At 44.4% G+C, this 15,739-nt stretch overlaps 1 protein-coding gene across 1 annotated transcript in view; it reads left to right on the top strand.

Moving 5' to 3' along the window:
* LOC135511589 (protein shisa-9-like) overlaps nt 1-15,407 on the top strand; it is a 46,847-nt gene extending 31,440 nt beyond the window's left edge. Inside the window, exons 4-5 of the mRNA XM_064933079.1 lie at nt 7,750-7,854; nt 14,935-15,407. Of these exons, the coding sequence (XP_064789151.1) occupies nt 7,750-7,854; nt 14,935-15,407 (578 nt within the window). The remainder of the gene's footprint in view (nt 1-7,749; nt 7,855-14,934) is intronic.
* The last annotated feature ends 332 nt before the right edge of the window (nt 15,408-15,739 follow it).

Below are 15,739 nucleotides of genomic sequence, written 5' to 3'. Positions count from 1 at the left end.
ATTCTGCTCTGCATGCATTATTTGGTGTTCTACGTTGTACACAGAGGATATTTTTGCAGAATTCTGTATGCAGAGTCTCAATTTGGTGTTTGTCCCATTTTGAAGTCTTGGTTGGTGAGCGGACCCCAGACCTCACAACCATAAAGGGCAATGGGCTCTATGACTGATTCAAGTATTTTTAGCCCGATCCTAATTGGTATGTTGAATTTTATGTTCCTTTTGATGGCATAGAAGGCCCTTCTTGCCTTGTCTCTCAGATCGTTCACAGCTTTGTAGAAGTTACCTGTGGCGCTGATGTTTAGGCCAAGGTATGTATAGTTTTTTGTGTGCTCTAGGGCAACAGTGTCTAGATGGAATTTGTATTTGTGAACCTGGCAACTGGACCTTTTTTGGAACACCATTATTTTGGTCTTACTGAGATTTACTGTCAGGGCCCAGGTCTGACAGAATCTGTGCAGAAGATCTAGGTGCTGCTGTAGGCCCTCCTTGGATGGTGACAGAAGCACCAGATCATCAGCAAACAGTAGACATTTGACTTCGAATTCTAGTAGGGTGAGGCCGGGTGCTGTAGACTTTTCTAGTGCCCGCGCCAATTCGTTGATATATATGTTGAAGAGGGTGGGGCTTAAGCTGCATCCCTGTCTCACCTCACGACCCTATGTGAAGAAATGTGTGTGTTCTTTTGTCAATTTTAACTGCACACTTGTTGTTTGTGTACATGGATTTTATAATGTCGTATGTTTTACCCCCAAACCCACTTTCCATCAATTTGTATAGCAGACCCTCATGCCAAATTGAGTCGAAGGCTTTTTTGAATTCAACTAAGCATGAGAAGACTTTGCCTTTGTTTTGGTTTGTTTGTTTGTCAATTAGGGTGTGCATGGTGAATACATGGTCTGTTATACGGTAATTTGGTAAAAAGCCAATTTGACATTTTCCCTCTGTCTCTTTCTATTCCATCTATCTTTCTCTTTGTCTCCTTCTATTCCATCCATCTTTCTCTGTCTCTTTCTATTCCATCCATCTTTCTCTCTGTCTCTTTCTATTCCATGCATCTTTCTCTCTGTCTCTTTCTATTCCATCCATCTTTCTCTCTGTCTCTTTCTATTCCATCCATCTTTCTCTCTGTCTCTTTCTATTCCATGCATCTTTCTCTCTGTCTCTTTCTATTCCATCCATCTTTCCCTTTGTCTCTTTCTATTCCATCCATCTTTCTCTGTCTCTTTCTATTCCATCCATCTTTCTCTCTGTCTCTTTCTATTCCATCCATCTTTCTCTCTGTCTCTTTCTATTCCATCCATCTTTCTCTCTGTCTCTTTCTATTCCGTGCATCTTTCTCTCTGTCTCTTTCTATTCCATCCATCTTTCTCTCTGTCTCTTTCTATTCCATGCATCTTTCTCTCTGTCTCTTTCTATTCCATCCATCTTTCTCTCTGTCTCTTTCTATTCCATCCATCTTTCTCTCTGTCTCTTTCTATTCCATCCATCTTTCTCTCTGTCTCTTTCTATTCCGTCCATCTTTCTCTCTGTCTCTTTCTATTCCATCCATCTTTCTCTCTGTCTCTTTCTATTCCATCCATCTTTCTCTCTGTCTCTTTCTATTCCATCCATCTTTCTCTCTGTCTCTTTCTATTGCGTCCATCTTTCTCTCTGTCTCTTTCTATTACATCCATCTTTCTCTCTGTCTCTTTCTATTCCGTCCATCTTTCTCTTTGTCTCTTTCTATTCCATTCATCTTTCCCTTTGTCTCTTTCTATTCCATCCATCTTTCTCTCTGTCTCTTTCTATTCCATCCATCTTTCTCTGTCTCTTTCTATTCCATCCATCTTTCTCTCTGACTCTTTCTATTCCACCCATCTTTCTCTCTGTCTCTTTCTATTCCATCCATCTTTCCCTTTGTCTCTTTCTATTCCATCCATCTTTCTCTCTGTCTCTTTCTATTCCATCCATCTTTCTCTCTGTCTCTTTCTATTCCGTCCATCTTTCTCTCTGTCTCTTTCTATTCCATCCATCTTTCCCTTTGTCTCTTTCTATTCCATCCATCTTTCTCTGTCTCTTTCTATTCCATCCATCTTTCTCTCTGTCTCTTTCTATTCCATGCATCTTTCTCTCTGTCTCTTTCTATTCCATCCATCTTTCTCTCTGTCTCTTTCTATTCCATCCATCTTTCTCTCTGTCTCTTTCTATTCCATCTATCTTTCTCTTTGTCTCTTTCTATTCCATCCATCTTTCTCTTTGTCTCTTTCTATTCCATCCATCTTTCCCTTTGTCTCTTTCTATTCCATCCATCTTTCTCTCTGTCTCTTTCTATTCCATCCATCTTTCTCTGTCTCTTTCTATTCCATCCATCTTTCTCTCTGTCTCTTTCTATTCCACCCATCTTTCTCTCTGTCTCTTTCTATTCCATCCATCTTTCTCTCTGTCTCTTTCTATTCCATCCATCTTCCTCTCTGTCTCTTTCTATTCCATCTATCTTTCTCTTTGTCTCTTTCTATTCCATCCATCTTTCTCTTTGTCTCTTTCTATTCCATCCATCTTTCCCTTTGTCTCTTTCTATTCCATCCATCTTTCTCTCTGTCTCTTTCTATTTTATCCATCTTTCTCTGTCTCTTTCTATTCCATCCATCTTTCTCTCTGTCTCTTTCTATTCCACCCATCTTTCTCTTTGTCTCTTTCTATTCCATCCATCTTTCTCTTTGTCTCTTTCTATTCCATCCATCTTTCTCTCTGTCTCTTTCTATTCCATCCATCTTTCTCTGTCTCTTTCTATTCCATCCATCTTTCTCTCTGTCTCTTTCTATTCCATCCATCTTTTTCTCTGTCTCTTTCTATTCCATGCATCTTTCTCTCTGTCTCTTTCTATTCCATGCATCTTTCTCTCTGTCTCTTTCTATTCCATCCATCTTTCTCTCTGTCTCTTTCTATTCCGTCCATCTTTCTCTCTGTCTCTTTCTATTCCGTCCATCTTTCTCTTTGTCTCTTTCTATTCCATCCATCTTTCTCTCTGTCTCTTTCTATTCCATCCATCTTTCTCTTTGTCTCTTTCTATTCCATTCATCTTTCTCTCTGTCACTTTCTATTCCATCCATCTTTCTCTCTGTCTCTTTCTATTCCATCCATCTTTCTCTTTGTCTCTTTCTATTCCATCCATCTTTCTCTTTGTCTCTTTCTATTCCATCCATCTTCCTCTCTGTCTCTTTCTATTCCATCCATCTTTCTCTCTGTCTCTTTCTATTCCATCCATCTTTCTCTGACCAAGTCTGACTCTTTAAGCACAGGTTGGTAAAAAGGAGAAACAGGGATCTTTATACAGGTTGGTAATAGGGTGTAACAGGGTCTTAATACAGGTTGGTAATAGGGTGTAACAGGGTCTTAATACAGGTTGGTAATAGGGTGTAACAGGGTCTTAATACAAGGTGGTAATAGGGGCTAACAGGGTCTTAAAACAGGGTGGTAATAGGGTGTAACAGGGTCTTAATACAGGGTGGTAATAGAGGGTAACAGGGTCTTAATACAGGTTGGTAATAGGGGGTAACAGGGTCTTAATATAGGATGGTAATAGGGGGTAACAGGTTCTTAATACAGGGTGGTAATAGGGGGTGGTATTAGGGGAGAACAAGGTTTATGTGTGTGTCTGTATGTCTGCCACACTAGCAAAGCTCAAATGGCAAACGTGATACTACACTGATCTCACAGCACTCTTTATCACTCTCCCTAAGGCGCAAAATAATCCTTAATGTACCATTACAAACATACACACAGACACACACACGCTTGCTTGTCTCAGCGGTCTCTTAGTGTTTCACGGCTATGAACACACACAATAACTGTGTCTTGGGAACAGGTTGTACGAAGGCAGTATGGGTAAGTGTGTTCAGAATGACGCACAAACACACCTTCTGGCCTCTCGTGTAATATCCACGGCATTACTTGTACTGCTGCTTGACTCCCTTCCCTCTGTACCTCAGATGACTGCATCACTTCTCAACAACCCTCCGTAGCTCAGAGAGAGTAGCCCAGGACCAAGTGGAACAGACAGAGAAGGACACATACTTTGGGGCAAAAAAGTATTTAGTCAGCCACCAATTGTGCAAGTTCTCCCCCTTAAAAAGATGAGAGAGGCCTGTAATTTTCATCATAGGTACACTTCAACTATGACAGACAAAATGAGAGAAAAAAAATCCCAAAAATCACATTGTAGGATTTTTAATGAATTTATTTGCAAATTATGGTGGAAAATAAGATAATCAGAGTGGTTAAACACAAAGCTTAAGGTCATCAAAGGCAGAGAGAGGAGCTCCGATGAGGCTCCTAAACTGGTAGAAAGTCAATAACTCAGGCCCCGTAGGACCTCACTGGGCTCCCTATTACCATAACTAACTAGCCCCCCACCAAACAGCCCCTGAAGCCCCCGCGACTGAGCCCTCTGCCCCCCTCAGTGCCAGCCAGCATGGTTTCCACCAAGTCTCTATCTGGGAGGCCTGGGGATTATTCCACCAACCCACAAACATTATTATGACAATGACTGAGCAATTCTAGTAATACGCTGGTTGCAGAAGGATACTGAACAGATAAAAAAATGATGACAACTGATACAAACACTATGATGATAATCACATTTGTACTATAAATCACAGTGTGTTCAGTCTTCCAGTTTGGCGAGTTCCAGTTAGTTTGAAGCTGGTTGTATGTTCTTCTATCTGCTCAAAGTCATCAGATACCATATGAATACTATAGTATGTTATATCCCTTTTATACCCTTCTCACATTCTCATGTGTAATGAACATCCAGTATGCCCTCCTGAGAGGTCAGAGATGCTGTGACAGCAGATTGCCCCTCTATGTCCCCGATGTAGAGCATTGTCTGACATCAGAAAGTCGGTCGATTCCGCCTGCACTGAAGGATGAGCGTCATGTAGGAGTGACGCCATCTAATGTAAGACAATGGGCGTAGAGTAGAAATCTACCATAGAAGAACATGAGAGCCATCTCCGCAGCTAATCAGCTTACTGTATAAAACTGCACAGGAATGATGGGTTTTATACAACCTCTGTGTGTCTGTGTGTGTGTGTGTGTGTGTGTGTGTGTGTGTGTGTGTGTGTGTGTGTGTGTGTGTGTGTGTGTGTGTGTGTGTGTGTGTGTGTGTGTGTGTGTGTGTGTGTGTGTGTGTGTGTGTGTGTGTGTGTGTGTGTGTGTGTGTGTGTTGGGGCTCAGACTAACGTCCTCCCTTCATACTTCAGCTAAATCTCCTCATTTATTCCACAAACACACATCTCCCCTCCCTCACTCACTGCATCATCTCTCTCTCACATCCTTATCTAGTTTCTGTATTTTCTCTCCAAATCCTGCTCTCTCTCCCTCCCCTTGTCCCACTCTACTTCTCTCTCCCTCTAATTTGCTCCCTTCCTGGCGGGTAGGAGCATTGGGCCGGTAACCAAAAGGTTGCTGGATTGAATCCCCGAGCCGACAAGGTAAAAATCTGTTGTTCTGTCCCTGAGTAAGGCAGTTAACCTCCAACAACAACTGTTCCCCGGGCACCGATGATGTAGATGTCGATTAAAGCAGCCCCCCGCACCTCACTGATTGAGAGCGGTTGGGTTAAATGCAGTATCCCTCTTTCTATCTCTCCACCCCTCTCTATTTCTGTAGTAGTGGGTGTGTTTGAAGGACTGGCACTGATGAAAACCTGCCAGGCTGTTTGAAACTACACACCTGTCCATGACACCAGTCAAATTCACCTGTCCATAACACCAGTCAAACACACCTGTCCATGACACCAGTCAAATCACCTGTCCATGACACCAATCAAACACACCTGTCCATAACACCAGTCAAACACACCTGTCCATGACATCAGTCAAACACATCTGTCCATGACACCAATCAAACACACCTGTCCATGACACCAATCAAACACACCTGTCCATGACACCAGTTAAACACACCTGTCCATGACACCAATCAAACCACCTGTCCATGACACCAATCAAACACACCTGTCCATGACACCAATCAAACACACCTGTCCATGACACCAATCAAACACACCTGTCCATAACACCAGTCAAACACACCTGTCCATGACACCAATCAAACACACCTGTCCATGACACCAATCAAACACACCTGTCCATGACACCAGTTAAACACACCTGTCCATGACACCAATCAAACACACCTGTCCATGATACCAATCAAACACACCTGTCCATGACACCAGTCAAACACACCTGTCCATGACACCAGTCAAACACACCTGTCCATGACACCAGTCAAACACACCTGTCCATGACACCAGTCAAACACACCTGTCATCATTCTGTATACATGCACACACATTAATTAATTCTCAAACACAGAGACACTCATACTCTCACTCACACACACAGTCTTGTACAGCTAACCTTGTGGGGACACACAATTCAGTCCCATTCAAAATCCTATTTTCCCTAACCCTAACCCTAACCCTAACCCTGAACCTAACTCTAACACTAACCTAACCTTAACCCTAGCTCCTAACTCAAACCCTAAATATAATTCTAACCCTAACACTAATTCTAACCTTAACCCTACCTCCTAGAAACTAACAAAATGTCCCCAGTTGGTCAAATTTTTGTTTGTTTGCTATTCTTGTGGGGATTTTTGGTCCCCACAAGTATAGTTCAACATTTCCACACACACACAGAGACAACCATACTCTCTCTCACACACACACACCCACACACTCTTCCGGCGCCGAGAGAGATGGCAGCCTCGCTTCGCGTTCTTATTCCTATACACTTGTGTGTAAAAGGTAGTTGTGAAATTGTTAGATTACTTAGATATTACCGTTAGATATTACTGCTAGAAGCACAAGCATTTTGCTACACTCGCATTAACATCTGCTAACCATGTGTATGTGACCAATAAAATAAAATTTTATTTGATTTGACATTCAAACTCACACACACACACATTCTCTCTCACACACACACACACACACACGCACACACACGCACACACGCACACACACATTCACCAATAAAATTGTATTTTATTTGACATTCAAACTCACACACACACACATTCATTCATTCATTCTCTCTCACACACACACACACACACACACACACACACACACACACACACACACACACACACACACACACACACACACACACACACACACACACAGCAAATACACAGCAAATGACTTCAGGGAAAAGAGGATGCACACTTAATCTGAATCAATCAACATTGAGAGGTCACAGACATATACCAATATCATACTGCAATGTTATGCCATGGCACTGTTAAAAAATGTGGGGATTTCTATGGGAATATTCATTCTGATTCTGCCTATGTGTTCATATATGTTTCCAACTGACCCCAGATATATTGCCACTGACCATGCAGGGTATGAGCAGGATCTGCCCCTATGCAACTCCAGTGTCCCAATTTCCTTATGGCCCCTGGCAGCATGATAGAGGCTGGGCCAGCAGTACTCATTGACGCAATTAGTGACAGTTTTTTTTGACCTAGTTTGTTTGTTCCATTGTTAATTAGCCACACCTCATTTAACACTCGAGGCCACCTTCTCCTTCTGTCAAAACAGCCCTTTGCAACAGACATATCTAGACTAGAAAAGAAGACTTCTCAATCCCAGTCACAAATGTTAGGAGCATTTAAACAGTTCTCTGCCCGTACAATTGAGAAATAAAGTGATCTTAATCGTATTACTCTCTTTTCTCTCTCTCTTTCTCCCTACAGAGCACTACCACCTGAACAATTCAGCCTTCTATCCAGGAATGTCTCACCCCCACAGCAACCTCAGTGGACTGGGCCTCAACAAGTACACCTCCCTCAGGGCTGTGGGTAAGGCCACACACACAAAGACATGCACAAACATATGGACACACTAACGTGCACACACAAACATCCAATGTACATTCCAGGACAAGCTGATCATAATCCAGACTGGTACCGTAACCTTTCAAACCAGCCCAGGGTTTTCCAGCTGGCATCTGAGGCGAATTGAGTTCCCCTCATGGCAGAGAGATATCATGAATGAAAGCAGATGTACTACACGCAATACAGTCACAGGCCTTTACCAGAACGATGAGGTCCAAGCCAAATACAGGTCATACAGTCTCAGGCCTTTACCAGAAAGATGAGGTCCAAGCCATATACAGGTCATACAGTCTCAGACCTTTACCAGAACGATGAGGTCCAAGCCAAATACAGGTCATACAGTCTCAGGCCTTTACCAGAAAGATGAGGTCCAAGCCAAATACAGGTCATACAGTCTCAGGCCTTTACCAGAAAGATGAGGTCCAAGCCATATACAGGTCATACAGTCTCAGGCCTTTACCAGAAAGATGAGGTACAAGCCATATACAGGTCATACAGTCTCAGGCCTTAACCAGAAAGATGAGGTCCAAGCCAAATACAGGTCATACAGTCTCAGGCCTTTACCAATAAGATGAGGTCCAAGCCATATACAGGTCATACAGTCTCAGGCTTATACCAGAAAGATGAGGTCCAAGCCATATACAGGTCATACAGTCTCAGGCCTTAACCAGAAAGATGAGGTCCAAGCCAAATACAGGTCATACAGTCTCAGGCCTTTACCAATAAGATGAGGTCCAAGCCATATACAGGTCATACAGTCTCAGGCTTATACCAGAAAGATGAGGTCCAAGCCAAATACAGGTCATACAGTCTCAGGCCTTTACCAATAAGATGAGGTCCAAGCCATATACAGGTCATACAGTCTCAGGCCTTTACCAGAAAGATGAGGTCCAAGCCATATACAGGTCATACAGTCTCAGGCCTTTACCAGAAAGATGAGGTCCAAGCCAAATACAGGTCATACAGTCTCAGGCCTTTACCAGAAAGATGAGGTACAAGCCATATACAGGTCATACAATCTCAGGCCTTTACCAGAAAGATGAGGTCCAAGCCATATACAGGTCATACAGTCTCAGGCCTTTACCAGAACAATGAGGTCCAAGCCATATAGGTCAAGGTCATACGAACAACCACGTTCAAGTTAGTTACCGTAGAGTAGGAACTGAAGTGATGTTATGGTACAGATTGGCAGATCATAAACTTAGAACAAAGAAATAAAGTTGCACATTCACTGTCATTTTTATTTTGTGACTGAAGCAACGTTATGGCAGTGTGACTGAAGCAACATGTGACTGAAGCACCGTTATGGCAGTGTGACTGAAGCAACATGTGACTGAAGCACCGTTATGGCAGTGTGACTGAAGCAACATTATGGCAGTGTGACTGAAGCAACATGTGACTGAAGCAACGTTATGGCAGTGTGACTGAAGCACCGCTATGGCAGTGTGACTGAAGCAACATGTGACTAAAGCAACGTCATGGCAGTGTGACTGAAGCAACGTTATGGCAGTGTGACTGAAGCAACGTAATGGCAGTGTGATTGAAGCAACATGTGACTGAAGCACCGTTATGGCAGTGTGACTGAAGAAACGTTATGGCAGTTTGACTGAAGCAACGTTATGGCAGTGTGACTGAAGCAACGTTATGGCAGTGTGACTGAAGCAACATGTGACTGAAGCAACATGTGACTGAAGCACCGTTATGGCAGTGTGACTGAAGCAACGTTATGGCAGTGTGACTGAAGCAACATGTGACTGAAGCACCGTTATGGCAGTGTGACTGCAGCACCGTTATGGCAGTGTGACTGAAGCAACGTTATGGCAGTGTGACTGAAGCAACATGTGACTGAAGCAACGTCATGGAAGTTTGACTGGAGCAACGTTATGGCAGTGTGACTGAAGCAACATGTGACTGAAGCAACGTCATGGAAGTTTGACTGGAGCAACGTTATGGCAGTGTGACTGAAGCAACATGTGACTGAAGCACCGTTATGGCAGTGTGACTGAAGCAACATGTGACTGAAGCACCGTTATGGCAGTGTGACTGCAGCACCGTTATGGCAGTGTGACTGAAGCAACGTTATGGCAGTGTGACTGAAGCAACATGTGACTGAAGCAACATCATGGAAGTGTGACTGGAGCAACGTTATGGCAGTGTGACTGAAGCAACATGTGACTGAAGCACCGTTATGGCAGTGTGACTGAAACAACATTATGGCAGTGTGATTGAAGCAACGTTATGGCAGTGTGACTGAAGCAACATGTGACTGAAGCACCGTTATGGCAGTGTGACTGAAGCAACATGTGACTGAAGCACCGTTATGGCAGTGTGACTGAAGCAACGTCATGGCAGTGTGACTGAAGCAACGTTATGGCAGTGTGACTGACGCAACGTTATGGCAGTGTTTGGGGACAGAACACACCATCCACACTGACAGACTGAAGAGAAACCTAGCAACGTCATGGCAGTGTGACTGAAGCAACGTTATGGCAGTGTGACTGAAGCAACGTTATGGCAGTGTGACTGACGCAACGTTATGGCAGTGTGACTGAAGCAACATTTTGGCAGTGTTTGGGGACAGAACACACCATCCACACTGACAGACTGAAGAGAAACCTAGCAACGTCATGGCAGTGTGACTGAAGCAACGTTATGGCAGTGTGACTGACGCAACGTTATGGCAGTGTTTGGGGACAGAACACACCATCCACACTGACAGACTGAAGAGAAACCTAGCAACGTCATGGCAGTGTGACTGAAGCAACGTTATGGCAGTGTGACTGACGCAACGTTATGGCAGTGTTTGGGGACAGAACACACCATCCACACTGACAGACTGAAGAGAAACCTAGCAACGTCATGGCAGTGTGACTGACGCAACGTTATGGCAGTGTGACTGACGCAACGTTATGGCAGTGTTTGGGGACAGAACACACCATCCACACTGACAGACTGAAGAGAAACCTAGCAACGTCATGGCAGTGTTTGGGGACAGAACACACCATCCACACTGACAGACTGAAGAGAAACCTAGCAACGTTATGGCAGTGTTTGGGGACAGAACACACCATCCACACTGACAGACTGAAGAGAAACCTAGCAACGTCATGGCAGTGTGACTGAAGCAACGTTATGGCAGTGTTTGGGGACAGAACACACCATCCACACTGACAGACTGAAGAGAAACCTAGCAACGTCATGGCAGTGTGACTGAAGCAACGTCATGGCAGTGTTTGGGGACAGAACACACCATCCACACTGACAGACTGAAGAGAAACCTAGCAACGTCATGGCAGTGTTTGGGGACAGAACACACCATCCACACTGACAGACTGAAGAGAAACCTAGCAACGTTATGGCAGTGTTTGGGGACAGAACACACCATCCACACTGACAGACTGAAGAGAAACCTAGCAACGTCATGGCAGTGTTTGGGGACAGAACACACCATCCACACTGACAGACTGAAGAGAAACCTAGCAACGTTATGGCAGTGTTTGGGGACAGAACACACCATCCACACTGACAGACTGAAGAGAAACCTAGCAACGTCATGGCAGTGTTTGGGGACAGAACACACCATCCACACTGACAGACTGAAGAGAAACCTAGCAACGTCATGGCAGTGTTTGGGGACAGAACACACCATCCACACTGACAGACTGAAGAGAAACCTAGCAACGTCATGGCAGTGTTTGGGGACAGAACACACCATCCACACTGACAGACTGAAGAGAAACCTAGCAACGTCATGGCAGTGTTTGGGGACAGAACACACCATCCACACTGACAGACTGAAGAGAAACCTAGCAACGTCATGGCAGTGTTTGGGGACAGAACACACCATCCACACTGACAGACTGAAGAGAAACCTAGCAACGTTATGGCAGTGTTTGGGGACAGAACACACCATCCACACTGACAGACTGAAGAGAAACCTAGCAACGTTATGGCAGTGTTTGGGGACAGAACACACCATCCACACTGACAGACTGAAGAGAAACCTAGCAACGTTATGGCAGTGTTTGGGGACAGAACACACCATCCACACTGACAGACTGAAGAGAAACCTAGCAACGTCATGGCAGTGTTTGGGGACAGAACACACCATCCACACTGACAGACTGAAGAGAAACCTAGCAACGTCATGGCAGTGTTTGGGGACAGAACACACCATCCACACTGACAGACTGAAGAGAAACCTAGCAACGTTATGGCAGTGTTTGGGGACAGAACACACCATCCACACTGACAGACTGAAGAGAAACCTAGCAACGTTATGGCAGTGTTTGGGGACAGAACACACCATCCACACTGACAGACTGAAGAGAAACCTAGCAACGTTATGGCAGTGTTTGGGGACAGAACACACCATCCACACTGACAGACTGAAGAGAAACCTAGCAACGTTATGGCAGTGTTTGGGGACAGAACACACCATCCACACTGACAGACTGAAGAGAAACCTAGCAACGTCATGGCAGTGTTTGGGGACAGAACACACCATCCACACTGACAGACTGAAGAGAAACCTAGCAACGTTATGGCAGTGTTTGGGGACAGAACACACCATCCACACTGACAGACTGAAGAGAAACCTAGCAACGTTATGGCAGTGTTTGGGGACAGAACACACCATCCACACTGACAGACTGAAGAGAAACCTAGCAACGTTATGGCAGTGTTTGGGGACAGAACACACCATCCACACTGACAGACTGAAGAGAAACCTAGCAACGTTATGGCAGTGTTTGGGGACAGAACACACCATCCACACTGACAGACTGAAGAGAAACCTAGCCACAGAAAAGGACAGGAACCTCTGTCACTCCACAGTCTACTTTTCAGGGATTGAGGGATGATTCACTGAGCAGAGTGAAATTGAAAGTATTCCAAACCCAAAATGCACTCGGAGTTCCTCTCAGAAGCATTCACTCCAATTCACTGTCATAGATGTCTCTCAGCGGCTCTAATGAGCATCCAGGCATCACACACATCGCCTGGCAGACAACGCTGATCCGACCTGACAGAGACCTGGAGATGACACGCACACACACACACACACATTCATTCATTCTCTCTCACACACACACACACACACACACACACACACACACACACACACACACACACACACACACACACACACACACACACACACACACACACACACACACACACATATATATATGCACATGCAGTACCAGTCAGAAGTTTGGACACACACACACACACACACACACACACACACACACACGTATATATATATGCACATGCAGTACCAGTCAGAAGTTTGGACACCTGCTCAAGGGATTGTCTTTATTTTATGATTTTCTACAATGTAGAATAATCGTGAAGACATCAAAACTATGAAATAACACATATGGAATCATGTAGTCACCAAAAAAGTGTTTGACAAATCAAATATAGTTTATATTTGAGATTCTTCAAAGTAGCCACCCTTTGCCTTGATGATAGCTTTGCACATGCTTGGCATTCTCTCAACCAGCTTCATGAAATAGTCACCTAGAATGCATTTCAATTAACAGGTGTGCCTTGTTAAAAGTTAATTTGTGGAATTTCTTTCCTTCTTAATGTGTTTGAGCCAATCAGTTGTGTTGTGACAAGGTAAGGGTGGTATACAGAAGATAGCCCTATTTGGTAAAGGACCAAGTCCATATTATACCAAGAACAGCTCAAATAAGCAAAGAGAAACGACAGTCCATCATTACTTTAAGACGTGAAGGTCAGTCAATCTGGAAAATTTCAAGAACTCTGAAAGTTTCTTCAAGCGCAGTCACAAAAACCATCAAGTGCTATGATGAAACTGGCTCTCATGAGGAACGCCACAGGAAAGGAAGACCCAGAGTTATCACTGCTGCAGAGGATAAGTTCATTAGAGTTACCAGCCTCAGAAATTGCAGCCCAAATAAATGCTTCACAGAGTTCAACATACACATCTCAACATCAACTGTTCAGAGAAGACTGCGTGAATCAGTCCTTCATGGTTGAATTGCTGCAAAGAAAACACTACTAAAGGACACCAATAATAAGAAGAGACTTGCTTGGGCCAAGAAACATGAGTAATGGATATTAGACCGGTGGAAATCTGTCCTTTGATTTTTATTTCCAACCGCCATATCTTTGTGAGACGCAGAGTAGATGAACGTATGATCTCCGCATGTGTGGTTCCCACCGTGAAGACTTCATGCTGGTTAAGTGAAGGCACACTTAACCAGCATGGCTTCAGGGATACACCATCCCATCTGGTTTGGACTTAGTGGGACTATCATTTGTTTTTCAACAGGACAATAGGACAATGACCCAACACACCTCCAGGCTGTGTAAGGGCTATTTGACCAAGAAGGAGAGTGATGGAGTGCTGCATCAGATGACCCGGCCTCCACAATGGTTTTCATTTAACTAGGCAAGTCAATTAAGAACAAATTCTTATTTACAATGACGACCTAGGAACAGTGGGTTAACTGCCTAGTTCAGGGACAGAATGACAGATTTTTACCTTGTCAGCTCCGGGATTCGATCGAGCAACCTTTCGGTTACTGGCCCAACGCTCTAACCACTAGGCTACTTGCTGCACCCACAATCACCCAACTCAACCCAATTGAGATGGTTTGGGATGAGTTGGACCGCAGTGAAGGAAAACTAACTAACAAGTGCACGGCATATGTGGAAACACCCTCAAGACTGTTGGAAAAGCATTCCATTTGAAGCTGGTTGAGAGAATTCCAAGTGTGTGCAAAGCTGTCACCAAAACAAAGGGTGGCTACTTTGAAGAATCTCAAATATAAAATATATTTTGATTTGTTTAACACTTTTTTGGTTACTACATTATTCCATATGTGTCATTTTATAGTTTTGATGTCTTCAGTACCATTCTACAATAAAAATTAAGAAAAAACGTTGAATTAAATGGAATTGACCCCAACTATGGTGCTTCATTCGAAAGTGAAAGCTACAATCATCTGTGTGAAAGCAATATTATGAGCGCTCTCTCTCTCACTCTCTCTCTCTCTCTCTCTGCAGCGGACACTGCCTCTGGGGGTTACTATAAGAGCTACCCTTTGATGGACTTCTCCCAGTACCAGGCAGGACCTTCAGCCTTCCAGCCCATCACTCTGCACCCCAAAGACAAGTCCTACTTACACCAAGACCACCACCAGCTCCCCTCCCAGCACAACCTCCATGCCCCCCTCTCCATCTCCATCCCCCAGAGCCACCTGGAGAGGTCCTGTTTGCCCAAGACCATCAGCCACCCCCTGTTCTCCAGCTCAGCCTTCAAAGTCTGGGACACCAGTGGATGCCACATCCAGAGGCAGACCTCACACCCTGGGCACATCTCGGCCCACCGGCATGCCCACTCCACCAGGAGACAGCACAGTGTAGAGAATTTCCCGGAGCTGTTCAACCACCCTGTGCCGTACAGCTACCCATCCTCCTTCCACCACACCAGGCATAAGAGCTACTCCACCAACAGCAAGACGGAGGTCACTGTCTGAGCATGGAACTCTGAGTTCCCCTGTGCAGACTAAAACATAGAAACAGATACAAATATGTGCAACGATGCATCAGCATCGCCACTTTAGTACAATAACTCAACCACAGACATCATTACGGCATTGATGAGGCAAGAGAAACATTGTCGCTCTCTGAACACCTCTGAGCCTCAGAACACGGACACTCTCGGTCTCTATGTCCACCACAACTCTGTGTGGCTCTTAACCTTTCGCTAACTAGCTATATCTCTCCATGCATTACTCTGTGGTCTTGTTCTTCCTCCTATATCCTCTATTTCCCACTCCCACAACAATGCCCCAGCCCCCCTCCTCCA

Source organism: Oncorhynchus masou, chromosome 24 (genome assembly GCF_036934945.1).
Source record: "Oncorhynchus masou masou isolate Uvic2021 chromosome 24, UVic_Omas_1.1, whole genome shotgun sequence".
NCBI classification, from domain to species: Eukaryota; Metazoa; Chordata; class Actinopteri; order Salmoniformes; family Salmonidae; genus Oncorhynchus; species Oncorhynchus masou.
The sequence above is the reverse complement of the archived record's forward strand: the minus strand, read 5'-3'. Positions and strand labels throughout refer to the sequence as shown.